Below are 25,350 nucleotides of genomic sequence, written 5' to 3' on the forward strand. Positions count from 1 at the left end.
GCTCCTGGGTTTTTTAGAAGTGGAGGAGAGATTGACTTCATCACAACTTGTTTTTGTAAGAAGTATTGACATGTTGAATGCACCAAGTGGTCTGTTTAAACTACTAGCACACAGCTCAGACACCCATTCATACCCCACATGACATGCCACCAGAGGTCTGTTTAAACTACTAGCACACAGCTCAGACACCCATTCATACCCCACATGACATGCCACCAGAGGTCTGTTTAAACTACTAGCACACAGCTCAGACACCCATTCAAACCCCACATGACATGCCACCAGAGGTCTGTTTAAACTACTAGCACACAGCTCAGACACCCATTCAAACCCCACATGACATGCCACCAGAGGTCTGTTTAAACTACTAGCACACAGCTCAGACACCCATTCAAACCCCACATGACATGCCACCAGAGGTCTCTTCACAGTCCCCAAGTCCAGCACAGACTATGGGAGGCGCACAGTACTACATAGAGCCATGGTTACATGGAACTCTATTCCACATCAGACAAAATGATGCAGCGTTGAAGCTGAACACAGTGGCCTCCATCATTGAAACCAAGATTGAACTCTTTGGCCTGAATGTCAAGCGTCATGCCAGGAGGACACCTGGCACCATCCCTACGGTGAAGCATGGTGGTGGCAGTATCATGCTGTGGGGATGTTTTTTAGCATCAGGCACTGGGAGACTAGTCAGGATCGAGGGAAAGATGAACGGAGCAAAGTACAGAGAGATCCTTGATGAAAACCTGCTCCAGTGCTCAGGAACTCAGACTGAGGCGAAGGTTTGTCTTCCAACAGACCCTTAGCACACAGCCGAGACAACGCAGGAGGGGCTTCGGGACAAGTCATTGACTGTCCTTGAGTGGCCAATCCAGAGCCAGGACTTGAACCCAATTGCACCTCTCTGTGCAGAGACGCTCCCCATCCAACCTGACAGAGCTTGAGTGGATCTGCTGAGAAGAATGGGAGAAACTCCCCAAATACAGGTGTGCCAAGCTTGTAGCGTCATACCCAAGAAGACTCGAGGCTGTAATCGCTGCCAACAATGTACTGAGTAAAGGGTCTGAATACTTATGTAAATGTGATATTTCATTATAGGATTTTGTGTGTAGATTGATGAGAAAAATAAGTATTTTTTCAATTTTAAAATAAAACTGTAGTTTAACAACATTTTGAAAAAGTCATGGGCTCTGCATACTTTCCGAATACACAGTATATTTGAGCCATTCATTCCAGAAGGAAATTCTATTACAGACAAGATTTCTCTTCACTTCAGAATAACAACCAATAACAACCAAGCTGTTCATTAGACACACAATACCCTATGTCTGGTCACTGGGCTACGTCAAACAGACTTTATTATGGGGTAAAGAGATGGGCACTTAGTGTGTGTATGTTTGTGCATGGATATTTGTGTCAGTCTCTCTGCGTGTGTGTGTCTGTGTGAGTGTCAGTATTTGTGCCAGTCTGTGTGTGTGTGCGCATGTGTACGTAGCTGCTCACCTATGGATCCGGGCAGCTGTGTGAGTGCATTGTTAGAAAGCAGTAGGTCCTGCAGGCTCTCACAGCCACAAATCTGCTCGTCCACCATCTCCAGGTTGTTCTTGGAGACGTCAAGGTAGGACAGCTGCTTCAGAGTGCCTAGCATCTGGAGATCACACACAGGTATGAATACAAACACACACACAGAATCCTTTATTAAATGATGTTCCATTGAGATAGTAATGTCTTATGTATTTTTCCTTTCTAGATATTGTTTACTGTTTCTGACAAATCTCTCGAAGGTCCCCTTGAAAGTACAAATGAGGTGGGATTAGCACTAGGCTATATATAGGGCATTGATCTCTACTGAAATGAGAAACAGGGAGGTTTGAGGCTGACGGGGCTAATTCAACTTGGAATTACATCGAGGGGTTAAAACAGTCACAGGAATACCCCTGGCCGGACCAATCTGAACACAGGAATACCCCTGGCCTGACCAATCTGAACACAGGAATACCCCTGGCCTGACCAATCTGAACACAGGAATACCCCTGGCCTGACCAATCTGAACACAGGAATACCCCTGGCCTGACCAATCTGAACACAGGAATACCCCTGGCCGGACCAATCTGAACACAGGAATACCCCCTGGCCTGACCAATCTGAACACAGGAATACCTCTGGCCGGACCAATCTGAACACAGGAATACCCCTGGCCGGACCAATCTAAACACAGGAATACCCCTGGCCTGACCAATCTGAACACAGGAATACCCCTGGCCTGACCAATCTGAACACAGGAATACCCCTGGCCTGACCAATCTGAACACAGGAATACCCCTGGCCGGACCAATCTGAACACAGGAACCCGAAAGCCTGCAACCCCCCCCCCCCCCCCACACACACACACACACACACTTTCACTGAAATGAACAAAAGATAAAAGGAAAGGGAAAGAATGGGTTGGCTGACGAGGCTTCACTATAACAAACACTAGCGCAGTGAAATGCTGTGTACAGATCACCGTTCTTAGGCATTGTTTATTTTTGTATATATTTTTTATAATGTTCTGCATTGAGGCCAGGTAGAACTCAGTAATCTTAACAGAGGAATAGCCTATAATTGCGGGGTTGGTGGTGGTGCTGTCAAAATGCTAGCGGCGCGCTAATGCTTTAATTATGACCTATTTACCAAACAAGCTTGGCATATCCATGAGAAAGAAAGAGAGGGACAGAGGGGAAAAGAGAGACAGAGCGAGCGAGAGCGAGAGACTTTACGCAACAGAAGGTGTGCTGACAACGAACAATAACAAAACACAATCGTTTGAATTATCACTGAATGACGTTGAATCAACAGATTAATTGGTCTGTGGCTTCGTCATTCGTGACATGAATCTTATTACGATGGGCATGCAGCAAAACTACCCAGAGTACAAGAGAGGCATTATTACAACTTCATAACATTGCCATTGCATTATCGTCATCGTTCACGTCTATAATAATATACTACTATGTTAGCTTGAACAAAGCAATGTTGATCAAAACAGTTTATTTTACCTTAATTTCACCAGGCAGGTTAATTATAAACAAATTCTTATTTATAATGACAGCTCTGGGGGAATGACTCATCACCATACTGTAGGTAGGAGAAGACAGGACAGACACTATGAAAGCCGAGGCACTGAACAGGAAGACTAAGCCTATGGGGAGTTGAATGGCAGTTCATCATTTTACCCCTGGTAGGAATGTCAGTCTGTTTCCATCCATCCACAACTCTTTGATTCCAGTGAGCTGCTCCAATACCTCAGGCTGGAAAAAATAGAGAGAGAAAGAGAGAGGGAGAGCGAGACAGAGAGCGACACAGAGAGTGAGACAGAGAGCGACACAGAGAGTGAGACAGAGAGCGACACAGAGAGTGAGACAGAGAGCGACACAGAGAGTGAGACAAAGAGCGACACAGAGAGTGAGACAGAGAACGACACAGAGAGTGAGACAGAGAACAACAGAGAGAGCGACACAGAGAGTGAGACAGAGAACGAGACAGAGAGCGAGACAGAGAGCGAGACAGAGAGCGAGACAGAGAGCGAGACAGAGAGTGAGACAGCGAGATGGAGAGAGAACGTGAGAGAGACAGCAAGAGAGAGACAGCAAGAGAGAGACAGCGAGTGAGAGAGACACACGCATAGATAGACGGTAAGGGAGAGAAATGTTAGATCAATTCATTTACAACCATTCAGGAATAATTGTGCATATTAGCCCTACAATTAGCCATACAGTCTCTCAGACACTTTAAAGGGATGCAAATAATCTGTCTGAAGTGACCTCTTCTTGACTCATTTCCCTCCTCCACACAGATCTGAGAGAAGCAGACAGGTTACCCCGTAGGGCCTGTCTCCATATTGCTGTCACCTGTCTTCTATCTCCAGATCAGTGAATGAAGATGGGGAGATGGAGATGAAGACACTGACTTCAGAGTACTGAGGTTCAGCCTTGGGAGGACAGAAAGACAGACAGACACTCACCACTTCAGTGAACTCGTTACTCCCCAAGTCCAATCTTTCCAGCTGGGTGAGCTTGTGCATGCTTCTGGAAAGGGAAAGAGAGAGAGAGAAATAGATTGATGTTGAGCAAAGGAGCCGGGAATACAAGGAGTCAACCACAACAGCAGCATTTGTGTGCTCATTCATTCATTCGTGTGTGTGTGTGTGTGTCCCTGTAGTCTAGTTTCTTAAAAGACTGCTTCATGTGGTATATCACCCATGGCCTGTTATAGCAGTCTCCAGCCCAGGCTTCACTCTCACACATTTAAGGCCGATTTCGTCACAGCAAAAAGCAGCACAACATTTCACACAGATACTCAAGACGGTTATGTTACACCAGGGGGGCATGAAGAATTTAACGACATGGCAAAGACGTTTGTTCAGGGTTGGGATGTGGAATTGGAGACAAGTGGGAGTGGAGTTGCTGGGTGAGAGATAGAATGAAGTTCAAAGATAAAGTCTAAAAAATAATAAAACGTTTGAATGACACTGAGGGGCAGTGTTTTTACAGCTAATGCTGGTTTGCCTGAGGCTGATGCCGTGCAGGTGTTTGTACACATGCATATACACACACTCTCATTCAAATACACACATATGTAAATAGTGTCAGACATGCACTCAAACATATAAAGTTGGCCTTGCTGTTATGGTTTTAGTTGTCCTTGATGTCCTTTTTTTCTCCATTGTTTTCTGTTTTTTTTTGTCTCCTGAGTTCATTTTCTTGGTTGTGGGTGCATTGGGGGGGTTCTTGGGGGTGGAGAATGGAATACATTTTACTTTATTTTTTCTTGGGGGGGGGGGGGGGGGGGGGCGGACTGTGGGTGGGGTCTCGGACGGTTGAGGGACAGCTATGGGGAACGTCCCTGGTATTTTTGGCCTTGTGGGAGATCTGTTGACGTGCCCTTGAGCAGGGCATTGACCCTGGATGCTTCTGTGTGTCGCTCTGAATGGGAGTCGGTTGGATGACTGGGGTGGTGTAGTTGTTGAGTGGCTTCACTGCAAGTATATTCTATGTTTTGGATATTCAATAAGAAAAAGAAGGAAAAAAATACTTTTGTTCAAATAAGGATGGACGTTGGTCTAACACTTTCCTCCATATCCAGGCTTGCTTTGAGTTTCATTGATTTCTAACAAATTGTCAGCAGTAGATTTTCAGATTTCTCTTCGGGTCTGGGGGAAATCATATCAATTTATATTTACTAAATAAACTAAGGTAAAAAATAAAATAAAAAGTAACACAAAATTACACAACAATAACGAGGCTATATACAGGGGGTACACTGGTACCGAGTAAATGTGCGGGGGTACAGGTTAGTCGAGGTAATCTGTACATGTAGGTAGGGGTAAAGTGACAACGTATAGATAATAAACAGCGAGCAGCAGCAGTGTAAAAACAAAGCAGGGGGAAGGTGTCAACATAAATAGGCCAGGTGACCATTTGATTAATAGTTCAGCAGTCTTATAATTTGTGGGTAGAAGCTGTTAAGGAGCCTTTTGGACCTAGACTTGGCGCACTGGTACCGCTTGTCATGCCGTAGCAGAGAGAACAGTCTATAACTTGAGTCTTTGCCAATTTGTTTGTGCTTCCTCTGACACCGCCTAGTATATAGGTCTTGGATGGCAGGAAGCTTGGCCCCAGTGATGTATTGGGCTGTACGCACTACCCTCTGTAGCACCTTACGGTCAGATGCCTAGCAGTTGCCATACCAGGCGGTGATGCAACTGGTCAGGATGCTCTTGATGGTGCAGCTGTAGAACGTTTTGAGGATCTGGGGAACCATGACAACTCTTTTCAGTCTCCTGAGGGGGAACAGGTGCTGTTGTGCCCTCTTCACAACTGTCTTGGTGTGTTTGGACCATGATAGTTTGTTGGTGATGTGGACACCAAGGAACTTCAAACTCTCGACCCGCTCCACTTCAGCCCCGTCGATGTCAACGGGGGTCGGTTCGGTACCCCTTTTCCTGTAGTCCACGATCATCTCTTTGTCTTGCTCACATTGAGGGAGAGGTTGTTGTCCTGGCACCACACTGCCAGATCGCTGACCTCCTCCCTATAAGCTGTCTCATCGTTATCGGTGATCAGGCCTACCATTGTTGTGTCGTAAGCAAACTTAATGATGGTGTTGGAGTTGTGCTTGGCCACACAGTTGTCAATTGAAGTTGACAATGAGATGTAAGGATAAAAAGGGATATTCTGTCAATGGTCTAAGGATATGTACACTCAAACCATCACCACAAGGGTAAACAACTAGATTCCCCTCTCCTCTGATGGCCCAGATGCCTACAGCGATGACTCAGAGATGACCTTTCCTCTACCCATTAATGCTCTCTCGCGCGCACACACACACACACACTAAAGTGCACACTGGATGGGGAGAGGAAGAACCAGGGGACTCCAGGAGCATAATACAATGCATTAGTCCCTGTCCCTCTCTGTGGCATTAATCTGAGTGTCCTTGTACAAGTGCACACTCCTGTGAAGTACTCATACAGGGCTTTGGTACACAATACCATTGGTGATATAATACTGACGGGTGATATAATACTGATGGGTGATATAACAACCGTGAGGTCAGCCATTATATCAAATATAATTTCAACATCTATCCCACACGTCGCTGACATGCTGTGTAGACCCACAGATATAGGAGAGCTGGATGATGATTACAACATGAATGACCATTATATAAAACAAAACATGATAATACATATAAGTGTTACTTAGACAAACAACAAAGTCTAAACACAACCTATAATATCAGATGAAGTGTGTCCGGCTAATTATTTAATATGACAGCTACTACTAGGGGAAATAAAAGATAGATAAATAGAAGAAAATAATGGCGAAGGGCTTGGTTATATTTGGGAACAGATCAGCTAAGTCATTTCTCAGTGGGGATGAACCTGTAGGTTCATTTCCAAATGGCACACTTTTCCCCTTATAGTGCACTTCTTCTGACCACGGACCAAAGGGTTCCGGTCAAAAGTGCTTCACTATATAGACAATTGGTTGCAATTTGGGACGCAGCCCGAGTCCTCAAGACTCCCAGTCAAACCAAACACTGCTCAGTACTGGGGGCTAACAGTAATGCTCTTCCCCCTGTGGAGGCTGTTTCGTCTTCGCTGCTCCTCAAAACATCACCCTTTAATCCATACCATGTATACCTTTCTGACTGAACAACCAAACTGTACAACGAGGCGGTTTCACTGCGACCTCTAGGGTTGCCGTCATAATAAATGTTGGGTTGGATATAAAAACACGGCAGTATTTTCGGACGGTGATAGCACGCTGAGTGTCCGCCAGCGTCGGAACATTCCTGCCCTGTGATTGGCAGGCTAGGAGGAGTGCCAGGCTCCGTTTCAAAGCTGCTTTCAGAGACACTGGAGTCAGTACAGAGTGCTCTGTACTGGGGTCTGTACAGAATGCCAGAGAAATTAGTGAGGAACGCGCGACGGTGCTGTTGTCAAAAAGTGTCTGGGGTAGGATGAGTGTTGTTATGAGTGGGGGGGGGGGGGGGTGATGGTGCATATGGGCAGTTGTGTGTGTTTGCACTTGCAATTTGTGTGTGTTTGTGTTTATTTACATCCCTGGGATGCTTGCATCTCTCTGGCCATTAGGCCTCTGTTTGTCAGAGCACCGAACCCTAACAGGCCTGGCTGCTGTCTCATAGACACACAGAGCAAATGGAAATGGACCAAGATAGGTGGGCGTCAATTAGACACAGAAAGATCAAGAGAAGAGAGACAGAGGGTAAAGAAAGAGAGAGGGGAAATCAGACAAAGAGAGCAGAGGGGAAGAGGGAAGGGGAAAGAGAAAGACAACAAGAAAGAGCATGACAGAAAGAGATGAGACTCCAAAACCACCTGCAGCACTCAGGATCCCCTTCATAATCAATGGATTATTTGGGCAGTGAACACACATAGACACAGAGGTAGGTAGGTAGTGGAGGCTTTCAAAAGGCGAAATGGAACATGAGCTACAGTCTGAGTACTCTGGATTATAAAACCTGTCACAGATCGCAACAGAGGTAGCACTCTTATATAACACGTTGGAATTCAATGCCACAGAGAAACACGGTGAGAGAGAAACAAACCGAGAAAGCAAGAGTGCCTAGGGAAGAGAGAGAGACAAGGTCGCTCACAAAGAGCCACCTCTTGTTTGTCTGGGGACTCAGAGCTGTGAGGTCTGTAAGGGCTTTGATGTGGGGAAAACAACACGTGAAACAGAAACAGGGACAACTTACTTTGGCAACATCTTTAACTGGTTCTCTCTCAGCTCCAGGATCTGCAGTTTAGTCAACCTGAGGGAGAGGGAGAGAAAGAGAGAGAGGAAGGGGAGGAGAGAATGAGAGAAAGAGAGAGAGAGAGACAGAGACAGACAGAGAATATAAGTCAATGACATAACACTCAATGTTGATACTCAGCCTTCAGGGATAGTGTCGTTTTACTGGATGGTTTTGACACAAAACAAAAGGTTTTCCTGGGACTGGATCACTGGGGTCTGGCCAATGATGAGAGTCCTACAGATATGTTTTTCTAGATTCCACACAACTAGTTTGAAACCCATTCGTGATTCAGCCATAACATGGGGAAATTGAGCCCAAGAAAAAGCTACATAGGGTCAGTAGCATGGTTTCCTGCCAGACGATTTATGTATACGCACTCTACCGTATTTTTAAAAATAATATTATTTTTTTACCTTTATTTAACTAGGCAAGTCAGTTAAGAACAAATTCTTATTTTCAATGACATAAATACTATGGTTTAAATAAAGTTGTGACCTTTACCACGAGAGAGAACCATCATATAATAAAAAGTGAGTCTATAGAGACAGGGGAGATGTAATGGAGTGTGTGGGAGTCAGGAGTGGGATTCAGGGCCTAAAGTCAGACCAAATATTTTTTCTGCATTAATTACAGCAAAAAACACAAAACAAAACAGAATGGCATGCTTAGTAATGTTTCCAAAACAAGGGATGCAATACTAGTAAGAAGTAATATGGTATATTGCTCAATTTAATATTTTGTGACCTGAGTCAAATCAAAATATCACAGATGGGACAAAAATGTTCCCCTTTAAAATGTGCCCCTTTAAGGTTACCATGGTAGCTGGGCCACTCAAGTCTTCATGTGTGGCTGTGAGAATCTGACTAGTAGAGGCCAATGAGGTCTTGCTCTTCGGCAGTAGTGGAAGCAAACTCAAGCATTTAAAAACAACCTAACTTGTGAACAAAACAATCCAAATATATAGAGAAACACCAGGATAAAGTCTTACATTAGTAGTTAGACAATTTTATGCCTGTGCGCATGGCTTCTAAAAACAAATCTTTCAGCATTCACTCACAGTGCGCGTCTGTGCCCCAGCCAGGCTGTGCTGCTGCGCAAGGTGGGATGAGGTTATGATTCATATTTCTTTGTGCATTACAAGATATGAAACTAAATGGCAGAAATACTTTGAAAACAGCTACTGCAGCATTTATTTAGCTATAAAGCACAACTCGCACGTGTGTCTATACTTGACTTTTGACTATTTTAATACATGCTGGCACTATAGAGCCCTGAGTGTGACCACCTGCCAACTTGGCTTCTGAATTAGATATACATTCTTACCAGCCAATGCCAAAATCTACCTGCATTTAGTGGGTGTTCATTTTAGGCCATGGTGGGAGTTGAAGCAATTGGTGGAAAAAATGGTTGTAGCAGTTGATTTTATCTCAAACTTTCACTTCACATTGCATTCACACACTGGTTCCTCTGACTTATAATGTCACACTGCAATGTCACGTACACACGAACACACACTCTCCCGACTTCAGGCTTTTCCCAGTTTAAAGCATTTCCATGGGGAGGTTAAGCTCCCCTACTCTGAAGATGAGATAAGGAAGATGAGATTCATGCCTGACATTCCAACATCACTGTAAGACTTCCTGTCTCGAGGAAATTACCAACAGTACCTGATCGTGCTATTCTTACTGACCCGAGGAGATATCATTATACCCCATGCCCACATTTTCAATACCTGCCTGCTTCCTTGCATGTACAAATAGGCCAACAAATACAGATTATTTGTTTTGAGGTTTGCTCTATGAGGGTTTAGGCCTGGGTAATGGTGGTTGTGCAAAATATCTGTATACGAATATTTATTTGTATTCATATATATGAATTGTGTTTGATAGATTGTCTGACATCTTACCTGCCAAAGCTGGCTGGTAGGAACTCGAGGAAGGCGTCATTCAGGTAGAGCTGTGTCAGGCTGAGGAGCTGGGTGAAACCCTCTGGGAGCCTGCAGGGGAGACAGGAGCAACATGGTCAGATTACTAGCCTCATCACTAACATCATCAAGGAGACAGACAAAACATTTATACTGAAGCAATAGGTGTAATTAAAGGTCTAATTAACAGAGCAGGCGTAAAATAAACGCCTGAGCGGCGATTCTTTCTGGTCCTGAAGAGAAAAAATAAAACTGGTCAGGGGAAGGTTCTCTTCTGCACTTTCGAACCAATCCATAAATGTGGAGGAGTTAAGATGGGGTGTCGCCTTGTTAACGTCCATAAGCGGAAGTAACGTCACAGGCTCTTTCCATTTCCCATGAAAACAAGTTGCATCGGTTTATTACCTTGCCCGCTGAGGGTGTTAAATGCCCAATGCAGCCGTTTTTATATCAATATCAAATCATTTATGGGGAACATTAAGTACCTTACTGTGATTATTTTAAATAAAAATGGTCAAAAAGACACAAAAATAGCTTCTTAGGAAAGAGAAAACCGAAAGCTAGCTGTTATTGGCAGAGAGGTTTGGAACTCGCTTTCTTATTGGTCTATAAATGAATTAATGTCACCAGGCAGGCCAAAATGGCATCCCACCAAAACAGGCTGAAATTTAAAGTTGTCTTTTCAAACAGTTCTTACACTGAAAGGGCATTATCATAATTTTCAAAATTTCACAGTATTATTCCAACCTCAGTGTGGAAATATATATAAAGCACAGGCAAATCATGTTTTTGACCACACTTTGGCCTTTAAGTTTAGCATCGTAAAAAGAGAGGAATTATGATATCAATTCTAGGCTAAGTATGGCACAGGAGCCAAGCAAAAAGTACTGCGTGTCCAAGACAATTTTCCCTTTGGGAACAATAGCGTAAATCCGATCTTTGTAATGAAAAGAAAGTGAATGTCTGCCAACTGTTTATAGTTCCCAAGCATTATCCTTGTTCAATACATCTTGGTTTGAATATGATCTTTACTCATTGTCAGTGGTATCAACAGCTCAAATTAAAATCCTATTTGGCAAGAGCGATTAGAGAGAAAACATTTAGGTAAGATTGCCGCATAGATCCGTGAGAACAATATAATCACCATTTAGTGAATGGTCTAGCCTTAGGGGTTTAACATACCAAGGCAGAGTCGTACCCTATGCATGTGTAGCTAAATATACAGGTGTGACTTCAAATGACTTGTACCAAACTTACTTGGAGATGGGATTCACACTTGCTTCAACAATAGCCAGGACTTTGCAGTTCTTGATATTTTCTGGAAACTCCTGGATACCTAGAACATAAACCAGATGTACAATTACAGCATGTCAACATATAAGCCGTTTAATTATTTAAACATGTGTTACCATTCCTGGGGGATATGCCACAAAGCAAGATGAAACATCTTCATATCTCCTAGATCAAAGAGCAATATCAACTCTAAATTGTATAACTTACTTAATCTATTCCATGTCCCACATTCAACCCCAGCTTTCTTATTAAACTGGATGATCTATGGCTTCTACAGTAGCATATATATGAAGGTACGTAATTAGGCCTAATGTTTATCAAAAGGTAGTAGGCTAACACATAGATCTGGTTTAATTATCTACTGATGAGAACCTACATGTAATGCGTTAACACAAAGAACATACAGTTCTGTACACCATAATTGACCATTTAGGCCTCCAATTTCAAAGATTGTCCCCAATCTTTGTAAAGCAGGAGGATTCAATAAGTGGTGGACAGAGGATCAAAAAGTAAGAAAACAAAAGGATGAAGTGACAAGAAAATGACAATGACAAATAATATGTAAAGGGGATAATGAGAGCATGTCCGAGAGCTTTTCTACAGCAGGAGAGCTCTGTGAACATATACAGTGCATTCGGAAAGTATTCCGACCCCTTCACCTTTTAAACATTTTGTTACATTACAGCCTTATTCTTAAATGGATGAAATCGTTTTTTCCCCTCATCATTCTACACACCATCCCCCATAATGACAAAGCAAAAACAGGTTTTAGACATATTTGAAAATGTATTATAAATAAAAAAACGTAAAAATAAAATTTACATAAGTATTCAGACCCTTTACTGAATACTTTGTTGAAACACCGTTGGCAGCGATTACAGCCTCGAGTCTTCTTGGGTATGACGCTACAAGCTTGGCACACCTGTATTTGGAAGTTTCTCCCATTCTTCTCTGCAGATCCTCTCAAGCTCTGTCAGGTTGGATCAGGAGCATCACTGCAGTCAGGGCTCTGGCTAGGCCACTCAAGGACATTCAGAGACTTGTCCCGAAACCACTCCTGTTGGAAGGTGAACCTTCACCCCAGTCTGATATCTAGAGCACTCTGGAGTAGGTTTTCATTAAGGATCTCTCTGTACTTTGCTCTGTTCATCTTTCCCTCGATCCTGACTAGTCTTCCAGTCCCTGCCTCTGAAAAACATCCCCACAGCACGATGCTGCCACCACCATGCTTCACTGTAGGGACGGTTCTGGCCAGGTCATGAATGGTGCCAGGTTTCCTCCAGACGTGACGCTTGGCATTCAGGCCAAAGAGTTCAATCTTGGTTTCATCAGACCAGAGAATCTTGTATCTCATGGTCTGAGAGTCCTTCAAGTGCCTTTTAGCAAACTCCAAGCAGGCTGTCATGTGCCTGTTACTAAGGAGTGGCTTCCGTCTAGGCGCTCTACCATAAAGGCCTGATTGGTGGAGTGCTGCAGAAATGGTTGTCCTTCTAGTAGGTTCTCCCATTTCCACAGAGGAACTCTGGAGCTCTGTCAGAGTGACCATTGGATTCTTGGTCACCTCCCTGACCAAGGCCCTTCTCTCCCGATTGCTCAGTTTGGCCAGGCAGCCAGCTCTAGGAAGAGTCTTGGTGGTTCCAAACGTCTTCCATTTAAGAATGGAGGCCACTGTGTTCTTGAGGACCTTTAATGCTGCAGAGGTTTTGGTATCCTTCCCCAGATCTGTGCCTTGACACAATTGAGTCTCGGAGCTCTACGGACAATTCCTTCGACCTCATGGCTTGGTTTTTGCTCTGACTTAGGTCAGTTAGGATCACCACTTCATTTTAAGAATGTGAAATGTCAGAATAATAGTAGAGAGAATGATTTATTTCAGCTTTTATTTCTTTCATCACATTCCCAGTGGGTCAGAAGTTTACATACACTCAATTAGTATTTGGTAGCATTGCCTTTAAATTGTTTAACTTGGGTCAAACGTTTTGGGTAGCCTTCCACAAGCTTCCCACAATACGTTGGGTGAATTTTGGCCCATTCATTCTGACAGAGATGGTGTAACTGAGTCAGGTTTGTAGGCCTCCTTGCTCGCACATGCTTTTTCAGTTCTGCCCACCCATTTTCTATAGGACTGAGGTCAGGGCATTGTGATGGCCACTCCAATACCTTGACTTTGTTGTCCTTAAGCCATTTTGCCACAACTTTGGAAGTATGCTTGGGGTCATTGTCCGCTTGGAAGACCCATTTGCAACCAAGCTTTAACTTCCTGACTGATGTCTTGAGATGTTGCTTAATATATCCACATCATTTTCCTACCTCATGATGCCATCTATTTTGTGAAGTGCACCAGTCCCTCCTGCAGCAAATCACCCCCACAACATGATGCTGCCACTCCCGTGCTTTACGGTTGGGATTATGTTCTTCGGCTTGCAAGCCTCCCCCTTTTTCCTCCAAACGTAACGATGGTCATTATGGCCAAACAGTTCTATTTTTGTTTCATCAGACCAGAGGACATTTCTCCAAAAAGTACGATCTTTGTCTCCATGTGCAGTTGCAAACCGTAGTCTGGCTTTTTTATGGCGGTTTTGGAGCAGTGGTTTCTTCCTTGCTGAGCGGCCTTTCAGGTTATGTCGACATGGGACTCGTTTTACTGTGGATATAGATACTTTTGTACCTATTTCTTCCAGCATCTTCACAACGTCCTTAGCTGTTATTCTGGGATTGATTTGAAATTTTCGCACCAGAATACGTTCATCTCTAGGAGACAGAACACGTCTCCTTCCTGAGCGGTATGACGGCTGCGTGGTCCCATTGTGTTTATACAGTGCCTTGCGAAAGTATTCGCCCCCCTTGAACTTTGCGACCTTTTGCCACATTTCAGGCTTCAAACATAAAGATATAAAACTGTATTTTTTTGTGAAGAATCAACAACAAGTGGGACACAATCATAAAGTGGAACGACATTTATTGGATATTTCAAACTTTTTTAACAAATCAAAAACTGAAAAATTGGGCGTGCAAAATTATTCAGCCCCCTTAAGTTAATACTTTGTAGCGCCACCTTTTGCTGCGATTACAGCTGTCAGTCGCTTGGGGTATGTCTCTATCAGTTTTGCACATCGAGAGACTGACATTTTTTCCCATTCCTCCTTGCAAAACAGCTCGAGCTCAGTGAGGTTGGATGGAGAGCATTTGTGAACAGCAGTTTTCAGTTCTTTCCACAGATTCTCGATTGGATTCAGGTCTGGACTTTGACTTGGCCATTCTAACACCTGGATATGTTTATTTTTGAACCATTCCATTGTAGATTTTGCTTTATGTTTTGGATCATTGTCTTGTTGGAAGACAAATCTCCGTCCCAGTCTCAGGTCTTTTGCAGACTCCATCAGGTTTTCTTCCAGAATGGTCCTGTATTTGGCTCGATCCATCTTCCCATCAATTTTAACCATCTTCCCTGTCCCTGCTGAAGAAAAGCAGGCCCAAACCATGATGCTGCCACCACCATGTTTGACAGTGGGGATGGTGTGTTCAGCTGTGTTGCTTTTACGCCAAACATAACGTTTTGCATTGTTGCCAAAAAGTTCAATTTTGGTTTCATCTGACCAAAGCACCTTCTTCCACATGTTTGGTGTGTCTCCCAGGTGGCTTGTGGCAAACTTTAAACGACACTTTTTATGGATATCTTTAAGAAATGGCTTTCTTCTTGCCACTCTTCCATAAAGGCCAGATTTGTGCAATATACGACTGATTGTTGTCCTATGGACAGAGTCTCCCACCTCAGCTGTAGATCTCTGCAGTTCATCCAGAGTGATCATGGGCCTCTTGGCTGCATCTCTGATCAGTCTTCTCCTTGTATGAGCTGAAAGTTTAGAGGGACGGCCAGGTCTTGGTAGATTTGCAGTGGTCTGATACTCTTTCCATTTCAATATTATCGCTTGCACAGTGCTCCTTGGGATGTTTAAAGCTTGGGAAATATTTTTGTATCCAAATCCAGCTTTAAACTTCTTCACAACAGTATCTCGGACCTGCCTGGTGTGTTCCTTGTTATTCATGATGCTCTCTGCGCTTTTAACGGACCTCTGAGACTATCACAGTGCAGGTGCATTTATACGGAGACCTGATTACACACAGGTGGATTGTATTTATCATCATTAGTCATTTAGGTCAACATTGGATCATTCAGAGATCCTCACTGAACTTCTGGAGAGAGTTTGCTGCACTGAAAGTAAAGGGGCTGAATACTTTTGCACGCCCAATTTTTCAGTTTTTGATTTGTTAAAAAAGTTTAAAATATCCAATAAATGTCGTTCCACTTCATGATTGTGTCCCACTTGTTGTTGATTCTTCACAAAAAAATACAGTTTTATATCTTTATGTTTGAAGCCTGAAATGTGGCAAAAGGTCGCAAAGTTCAAGGGGGCCGAATACTTTCGCAAGGCACTGTACTTGCGTACTATTGTTTGTACAGGCATTTGGAAATTGCTCCCAAGGATGAACCAGACTTGTGGAGGTCTACAATATTTTTTCTGAGGTCTTGGCTGTTTTCTTTTGATTTTCCAATGATTTCAAGCAAAGAGGCACTGAGTTTGAAGGTAGGCCTTGAAATACATCCACAGGTACTTCACAATTGATTCAAATTATGTGAATTAGCCTATCAGAAGCTTCTAAAGCCATGACATAATTTTCTGGAATTTTTCAAGCTGTTTAAAGGCACAGGCAACTTGGTGAATTATAAGTGAAATAATCTGTCTGTAAACAATTGTTGGAAAAATGACTTGTGTCATGCACAAAGTAGATGTCCTAACCGACTTGCCAAAAAATATAGTTTGTTAACAAGAAATTTGTGGATTGGTTGAAAAACTAGTTTTAATGACTCCAACGTAAGTGTATGTAAACTTACGACTTCAACTGTATGTATTATATATTTTTTTGTGCAAAAATGTCTAAAACCTGTTTTCGCTTGGTCTTTATTCTTTGTGTGTAGATTAATGTGTGTTAGAGCTCCTGGGCTGCACCTTTCCTCTGTAAACAACCTCAGAGCTGAGTGCTCTAAGAGGTGACCCATTAGCAGACAGAAGTTGAAAGAGTGTCTGGGAGTTCTCACCAAAACAGCCGCTCAACCACAGGGGGCGGGGTGTGAGCAAGTCTCAAGATTAATTTCCACTTACTTCGTTTTGTGTTCACAACACTTAGCCCTGAGTACCGGGTGAAGGAGGGTAAGCTTCTATAAAAGTAAAGAGACGCAGACTTAAGTCACTAAAAACTCCCCAGACCTTCCAAACTCTTGGTTCGATTAGCCTGGTACGGACATTACTGATGTGGATGGACACGACAAACCAAGTGGAGAACAACAAACGATATGGTTTCGCCTCGACTAAAGATCAGAGTCAGATGTATTCCTTTCTTTCTTTGCTACTTCTTTGGCTGTCTGTGTCACTCAGTGCCCTGGAGCGGTAGAACAGAAAATTGTGTTTGTGTGAGTGTGAGTGTGTGTGTGCGTGCCACTCAGCTGTACTGAGCCTGGACTCTGATCCTTCCCAGGGAACAAGTCGTCTTGGTCTCCATCAGAGAGGATGTAATAATTGTAATAAAGGCAGTACGAGGCAACGTCTACAAGCACAGCAATCTGAAGGGACCTGACTTTTGCACAATTCTTTAAAAATCTAATTCAACAGCGCCCAAATAAACAGGTGTCTGATTATTTTGGAATTGTTTGCTAGGCCTATATGACATTACATTTTACTCACACAGCAGTGGTAACGTTCTAGTGATTTTCAGATATCTGATATTTATTTCTCCATTTACATTAGCAAGATGAAGTGAACAAAATGTAAAAAAAATAAAAACTTCACTCAATAGTAAATGCCTGGCCATGCTACTCTGCAGTTTTAGAATCTAGCTTAGAGAATGTCTGTAAACCCTTATTTGGTGAAAATCCCATTTGATCAATGTAGTAGCTGTCCACACACACATACATGTGCTTTCTCTCACACTGACAACTAGCAGAGAGCAGCTCTTCCATTAGACTGGGGGTGAGAGACCGCTCTGGGGAGCTTCATTCACAGTTAGCTAGGACTGGCTCAGTCTCAAATGACACCCTCCTTCTAGGGATCATCAACTCGATTCAACCACTGGCTGATTTATTCTTGAGTGGATGGCCAGGAGAGCAGAACATAATTCCAAATCATTTGTAGACTGCAAATTAACCGCAAGAAGCCCAAACAGATTAAATATTTGACTAAAATATAGTAATTTCAAACAATCCATACATTTGTATACGATCACATATCTCTCTATTATTCATGGGAATACTTTGGAACAGATTTCCAAAATTAAAATCACCTGGAGCTGATTTTCTGGTGTTTTTAGTTTTTTATGCCCAATATAAAAACTTGGGGGGTAAAATAAAGTAACTCGCGGGCCTCCAGTTGGGGAACCCTTCACTACTCCCTATGCAGTGAACTAGTATTCAAATGTAGCACATTATATTTGGGACGCAAAATATTTTTTATTGTGAAACAAACAAGAAATTAGAAAATAAAAAAAACAAGACTTGAGCGTACATAATTATTCACCTCCCCAAAGTCAATACTTTGTCGAGCGACCTTTTGCAGCAATTACAGCTTCAAGTCTCTTGGGATATGTCTCCATAAGCTTGGCACATCTAGCCACTGGAATCTTTGCCCATTCTTCAAGGCAAAACTGCTCCAGCTCCTTTAAGTTGGATGGGTTCCTACTGGTGTACAGTAATCTTTATGTCATACCACAGTTTCTCAATTGAATTGAGGTCTGGGATTTAACTAGGCCCTTCCAAGACATTTAAATGCTTCCCCTTAAACCACTCGAGTGTTGCTTTAGCAGTATGCTTAGGGTCATTGCCCTGCTGGAAGGTGAACCTCCGTCCCAGTCTCAAATCTCTGGAAGACTGAAACAGGTTTCCGTCAAGAATCTCCCTGTATTTAGTGCCATCCATCATTCCTTCAATTCTGACCAGTTTCCCAGTCCCTGCCAGTGAAAAACATCCCCGTGGCATGATGCTGCCACCACCATGCTTCACTGTGTGGATGGTGTTCTCAGGTGATGAGAGGTGTTGGGTTTGTGCCAGACACAGCGTTTTCCTTGATGGCCAAAAAGCAAAATTTTGGTCTCATCTGACCAGAGTATCTTCTTCCATATGTTTGGGGAGTCTCCCACATGCCTTTTGGCAAACACCAAACGTTTGCTTATTATTTTTTTCATGCAATGGCTTTTTTTCTGGTCACTCTTCCGTAAAGCCGTAAAGAGTGTACGGCTTAAAGTGGTCCTAATGACAGATACTCCAATTTCCGCTGTGGAGCTTTGCAGCTCCTCCAGGGTTAACTTTGGTCTCTTTGTTGCATCTGTGATTAATGCCCTCCTTGCCTGGTACATGAGTTTTGGTGGGCGGCCCTCTCTTGGCAGGTTTGTTGTGGTGCCATATTCTTTCAATTTTTTAATAATGGATTTAATGGTGCTCCGTGGGATGTTCAAAGTTTCTGATACTTTTTTATAACCCAACCCTGATCTGTACTTCTTCACAACTTTATCCATTACCTGTTTGGAGAGCTCCTTGGTCTTCATGGTGCCACTTGCTTGGTGGTGCTTCTTGCTTAGTGGTGTTGCAGACCCTGGGGCCTTTCAGAACAGGTGTATATATACTGAGATCATGTGACAGATCATGTGATACATAAATAAAGTACACCTGTGTGCAATCTAACTAAGTATGTGACTTCTGAAGGTAATTGGTTGCACCAGATCTTATTTAGGGGCTTTATAGCAAAGGGGGTGAATACATATGCATGCACTATTTTTCTGTAGTTTAAAAAACAAGTTATTTTTACCAGATGGCTCTACCTGTCTTTTTTAAGTGCCGCACCGTGCACATCATAAAAACTACATTGAAAGGTTTGTTGTTTTATTAAGTTAATAATTTGAAATGTCATAGTATATACTTCTATGTAACAATGTCACATGGATATTTTAATTTACTAACATTTTCAGTTTTAAAATGTATTTTCTTTCAAAAATGAATCCTCACACAAGTATTCGAATGCTAACGTTCGTTTGGGTATTTTAATTACTGTGCAAATCCCTACATTACATGGTCTATGGTGTCATCTGAGATTTGGCCATAGTTGTTTTATGGTAGTGCCAAGGCCTAGGTATTCTAGCATACAGTATTTATTTTGAAATCTGACTTGTCCTGTCTTGACTTCCTTAGTTTATTACATAAGGGTTTGTCAGCTGTGTGATCTACTATTGTGTTTAAATCAAGGTATGGTGAAACAGTACTTTTGTGTGGTATTGGCACTAGATTTTCTTTGTTTTAAATCATCTCAACGTGAGATTGGAGAGTTTGTGTAATCGATGCAGGGATACTTTTTAAATAATTTAATCTAAACAAATGTTTTATGTTTCAGTAATTTCCATTGACAACAAGATGGAGAGTAAGGTGCAATTAGTTAAATAGACGGACCATCCCACTGCAGATAGGTACTTGAAAAGACTTAAATCAAACTTTGAGAATCCAAGTGCAGGGCTTTTCCACTTCATTCTGGCATGAATTGTCTGCTCTCTTTGTCTGGCACGTGAGACTAGGCCAGAGACGATGGAACAGTCTTGAACTATTACTGAACCATTAATCTCTGACAATCTGACAGTTTGCAGACGACACTACAGTGGTAGGCTTGAGTACCAACAACAACGAGACAGCCTACAGGGAGGAGGTGAGGGCACTCGGAGTGTGGTGTCAAGAAAATAACCTTTCACTCAATGTCAGCAAAACAAAAGAGATGATCGTGGACTTCAGGAAACAGCAAAGGGAGCACCCCCCTATCCACATCGACAGGACAGCAGTGGAAAAGGTGGAAAGTTTTAAGTTCCTCGGTGTACATATCACCGACAAACTGAAATGGTCCACGCACACAGACAGTGTGGTGAAGAAGGCGCAACAGCACCTCTTCAACCTCAGAAGGCTGAAACATTAACATTTACAGGTGCACAATTGAGAGCATCCTGTTGGGCTGTATCACCGCCTGGTACGGCAACTGCACCGCCCACAACCAGAAGGTTCTCCAGACGGTGGTGCGTTCTGCACAACGCATCACCAGGGGCAAACTACTTGCCCTCCAGGACACCTACAACATCATCAAGGACAATAACCACCCGAGCCACTACCTGTTCACCCCGATCCATCCAGAAGGTGAGGTCAGTACAGGTGCTTTAGAGCTGGGACAGAGAGATTGAAAAACAGCTTCTATCTCAAGGCCATCAGATTGTTAAACAGCCACCACTAGCACAGAGAGGCGGCTGCCTACCTACAGACTTGATATCATTGGCCATTTTAATAAATGGAACACCAGTCACTTTAATAATGCCACTTTAAGACTGTTTACATATCTCACATTACACAGCTCATATGTACAGTGCCTTGCGAAAGTATTCGGCCCCCTTGAACTTTGCGACCTTTTGCCACATTTCAGGCTTCAAACATAAAGATATAATCCGGCTTTAAACTTCTTCACAACAGTATCTCGGACCTGCCTGGTGTGTTCCTTGTTCTTCATGATGCTCTCTGCGCTTTTAACGGACCTCTGAGACTATCACAGTGAAGGTGCATTTATACGGAGACTTGATTACACACAGGTGGATTGTATTTATCATCATTAGTCATTTAGGTCAACCTTGGATCATTCAGAGATCCTCACTGAACTTCTGGAGAGAGTTTGCTGCACTGAAAGTAAAGGGGCTGAATAATTTTGCACGCCCAATTTTTCAGTTTTTGATTTGTTAAAAAAGTTTGAAATATCCAATAAATGTCGTTCCACTTCATGATTGTGTCCCACTTGTTGTTGATTCTTCACAAAAAAAGACAGTTTTATATTTTTATGTTTGAAGCCTGAAATGTGGCAAAAGGTCGCAAAGTTCAAGGGGGCCGAATACTTTCGCATGGCACTGTATATACTGTATCCTTCACTATCTATTCTTTACTCTCTATTGCATCTTAGCTGCTCTGTCACTGCTCATCCATATATTTTATACTTATAAATTCTCATCCCATTCTTTTACTAGACTGTGTGTATTAGGTTTTGTTGTTGAATGTGTTAGGAATTAGGCTTTGCTGTAGAATTGTTAGAAATGACCTGTTAGATACTGCTGCACTGTCGGATCTAGATGCATAAGCATTTCGTACACTCGCAATAACATCTGCTAACCATGTGTATGTGACCAATAAAATGTTATTTGATTCTATGTTTGCCCTGACAAGGCATTGTCAACTTTAAAAGGGAAAAGGGGTAGACTGCAACTCTTAAAAGTGCACAACAAAACCATTCTGGTCATACTCTTGTATTGAGAGAGTGGTCATTGTGGTCATACTCTTGCATTGAGAGAGTGGTCATGCTGGTCATACTCTTGCATTGAGAGAGAGGTCATGCTGGTCATACTCTTGCATTGAGAGAGAGGTCATGCTGGTCATACTCTTGCATTGAGAGAGTGGTCATTCTGGTCATACTCTTGTATTGAGATAGTGGTCATTCTGGTCATACTCTTGTATTGAGAGAGGGGTCATACTCTTGTATTGAGAGTGGTCATTGTAGTCATTCAGTGGTCATTTTGCTTACTGTTCTTGCTGACGTCTAGCTCCTTGAGATTGATGAGGTTGGCGATGGCCGCGGGCAGCACCGTGAGGTCGTTGTCTGGCATGCTCAGCCGGTGGAGCATCTGGCAGTTGAACAGTTGCTATGATGGGGGGGGGGGGGGGGGGGAGAAGAAAGAAAGAAAGAAAGAGAGAGAGAGAGAGAGAGAGAATAAGACAAGTTGATTTCACAGTATGACTCAGGCAGGAGTCCGGTTTGTAAAGAAAGCTACAGTTCATTCACAGCAAATGCTGACTCAGTCACAAACACTCAGAGAATAATAGACTGACTAAGTGTGGGGGAAAGCACAGGGCTGCATTGTGGATTGGCTCTGTTCAATCGGCACGATACTCTCACCTTCCGTAAACACTAGTGACGCACCGATATTACCTTTTTTGCCGATACCGATATCCAATATTTTCCTTGCAAAAAAAACGATACCGATAACATTTTTTTTTTGCCACCTTTTAAGCATTCTAGTACAGTTAAATAGCTAACACACACACATGGACATAGCGGCTTAAGGCACTGCATCTCAGTGCAAGAGGCGTCACTACAGCCCTGTATCGCATCCAGCTGTGTTTGGGAGTCCCATAGTGCGGCGCACAATTGGTCCCGTGTCGTCCGGGCCGTCATTGTAAATAAGAATTTGTTCTAAACTGACTTGCCTAGTTAAATAAAGGTTACACACACTACACTGACCAAAAAGTTTGGTTGGTATTTACGTATGTCCCCATTACCAGTAAAACACAATCAAAACCTATTTCCTTCACTTACTTGCTTACTGTGCTGTTTCGTTGTTCATTAGTTCAGTCGTTTCATTCTCAACCAGGATTTCTATGGAAGGCTGTCTGGGTCTTTGCGTGTCAAATAACACAACATAATCTGTTTCAGTAGCTATAGTTAAATAGCTAACTATATAGCTAGGTGTCATCATCTAAAATAACCCTAATTTATAAGACAGTTCTTATTTGATTATTGGTTGTCGGAACCATCTATGTGAAGCTAGCCACAATAAGGATTAGCCACAATAGTGGACTTTGCGGTTAGCCTTCAAAATAAAAGTATGGCATAATTCTACTATTTGTATTAATTTGCATCACTGTCAATGTCATACTTTTATTTTGAAGGCAAACTGCAAATTCCACGATTGTGCCTAATCCTTATTGTGGCTAGCTTCACAACACATAACCTGGTCCGGTCGAGTGTCACTAGCCAAATGAAGGTAGCTGACTACTTATAACGGCAACAGGGTTAAGTAGCTGTCTAGCTATTTATTTTCATGAACTGAAGTTCAATTTCAATATGCAAATAACAAGTGGCAACCTTGCTAATACTTACTCACGAGGATTCCTAAATCATCAAACAAGAATAATGAAAATAACTGCAGTTTCTACTTGTCATTGTTTTCAGGCTAGTTGTATTGGTGCTAGCTAGGTACCAAGCTAATGCTAGCAACCCCAGAAGTTGCGGTCAAACAAATAATGCTTTATTACCAACGCGGTACTGTAAACACATTGTTTGTGGCCAGTGTTTGCAGACTTTTTTGTACAGCTTTGACAGTACTACTGTATCTTTTTTGACATGCAAAGACCCAAACGGCGTTCCATATGTATATGTATGTCGTGAAGCTATTAGCATCGACACTAATACTGTCTAACTTCGGTCTGAAAAATAGCGCACTTGGTAGTGTGTATCGGTGCTCAACCAGTCGGTGAAAGCCAACATCACCCACGACAGAGAACGGTTGACTGTCAAGGGCAATGAATTCCATTATCTTGGCTTTAATGGATTTCGCCTTTGAGTTGTCTCGCTGAAAGAAATGTTCTTACTCTTTCAAATGACTGCTTGACTTGTTGACTGTTCGATCCACACAGCAGACATTGTGGGCTAGGTTAGGAATGCTGTGTTGCACGAGTAGTGCAACATTTTATGTGGCGTCATTACGTCATGTACCTACGTTATATAGGTATGCACGGTAGCTTTGACATCGGTTTTTAACATCGACGTTAAACTAGACATTGGAATCGGCCGATATTAGCTAAAAAAAATGCCAACATCGGTATCAGCCGATTCCAATATGTTCACCGATATACCGTGCATCCCTAGTAAACACTACAGTCATCCCTTGGTAATGCACTCAATGTTGTTGCTGTGAGCAGCAGGAGGATAAGGCCCAAATGAAATCAGAAGCTGCAACTTGATCAAGACCGAAAGCCTCATCCTTATGGACTGATTTCATTATGTCACTCTACTGAGATACAATGTTTGCCAGGGAGAGCGGTTACTGCAATTTTGACAGGTTCATGTTTATATACCATTATATAGCTACATAACACAGTCATAAACAATGTCAGGGATTTGTATGGGTAATTCATTATGAACCTATTTTATTTTTATTACCTTTATTTAACTACTAGGCAAGTCAGTTAAGAACAAATTCTTATTTTCAATGACGGCCTAGGAACAGTGGGTTAACTGCCTGTTCAGGGGCAGAACGACAGATTTGTACCTTGTCAGCTCGGGGGTTTTAACTTGCAACCTTCCGGTTACTAGTCCAACGCTCTAACCATTAGGCTACCCTGCCGCCCCAGGCTAACCACTAGGCTACCATTATGAACGTGTAGGTCTGTGTGTCCATCTGTGTGTGTGTGTGTGTGCATGTCTCTGCTTCTTACTTTGGGCAGCTCCTCAATCTGGTTGGCGTCCAGATAGAGCTCCTCCAAGGTCTTCTCGAAGCTGAAGATCTCCTTAGGCACTGCCTCCAGGCTGCAGTGGGAGTAGTCTAGTGACGTCACCGTCTCTTCCTCCCCCCGCAGGCAGCGGCATGGCACCAGCCGCACAAACAGGTTCCGCTTGCTCGACATCCTCAGGCACTGCAGAGCGAGAGAGGGGGAGGAGAGGAGAGTCAGTGTCAAGACAGGCCAGTAAACTACTGCTGCTTCCTGGGGCTAAAGCTACTACAGGTATCCTCCTAAGTGCGAGAGATAAGTGTCAAAGTTAAGTAATCAAATAGGAAGGGGAGTCAGACTGGGTGTTTTCTAAAAGGGAGGGAGATGTGGTCAGCAGCACAACATCAGGTTGGTTTGTGGGTAGGTCGTTGGTTAGAGAGAGTAGATAGGTCAACTTTATTTAAAAAAATATATATATATTAAAGTTTGTTGTATGGTT

General features: G+C 42.8%; 1 protein-coding gene across 2 annotated transcripts in view; it reads right to left on the bottom strand.

The window, feature by feature from the left end:
* LOC110522834 (erbin) overlaps positions 1 to 25,350 on the bottom strand; it is a 112,693-nt gene that overhangs the window by 32,201 nt on the left and 55,142 nt on the right. For both annotated transcript variants that reach the window (XM_090234281.1, XM_036977110.2), the window contains exons 3-10: positions 24,858 to 25,055; positions 22,165 to 22,282; positions 11,495 to 11,573; positions 10,220 to 10,309; positions 8,272 to 8,328; positions 4,010 to 4,073; positions 3,222 to 3,296; positions 1,510 to 1,654 (exon numbers count right to left, since the gene is read on the bottom strand). In XM_090234281.1, the coding sequence (XP_090090407.1) occupies positions 1,510 to 1,654; positions 3,222 to 3,296; positions 4,010 to 4,073; positions 8,272 to 8,328; positions 10,220 to 10,309; positions 11,495 to 11,573; positions 22,165 to 22,282; positions 24,858 to 25,046 (817 nt within the window). In that variant the 5' untranslated portion in view covers positions 25,047 to 25,055. The remainder of the gene's footprint in view (positions 1 to 1,509; positions 1,655 to 3,221; positions 3,297 to 4,009; positions 4,074 to 8,271; positions 8,329 to 10,219; positions 10,310 to 11,494; positions 11,574 to 22,164; positions 22,283 to 24,857; positions 25,056 to 25,350) is intronic.

Source organism: Oncorhynchus mykiss, chromosome 5, assembly GCF_057628025.1.
Source record: "Oncorhynchus mykiss isolate SJ-2025 chromosome 5, ASM5762802v1, whole genome shotgun sequence".
Taxonomy (NCBI): Eukaryota; Metazoa; Chordata; class Actinopteri; order Salmoniformes; family Salmonidae; genus Oncorhynchus; species Oncorhynchus mykiss.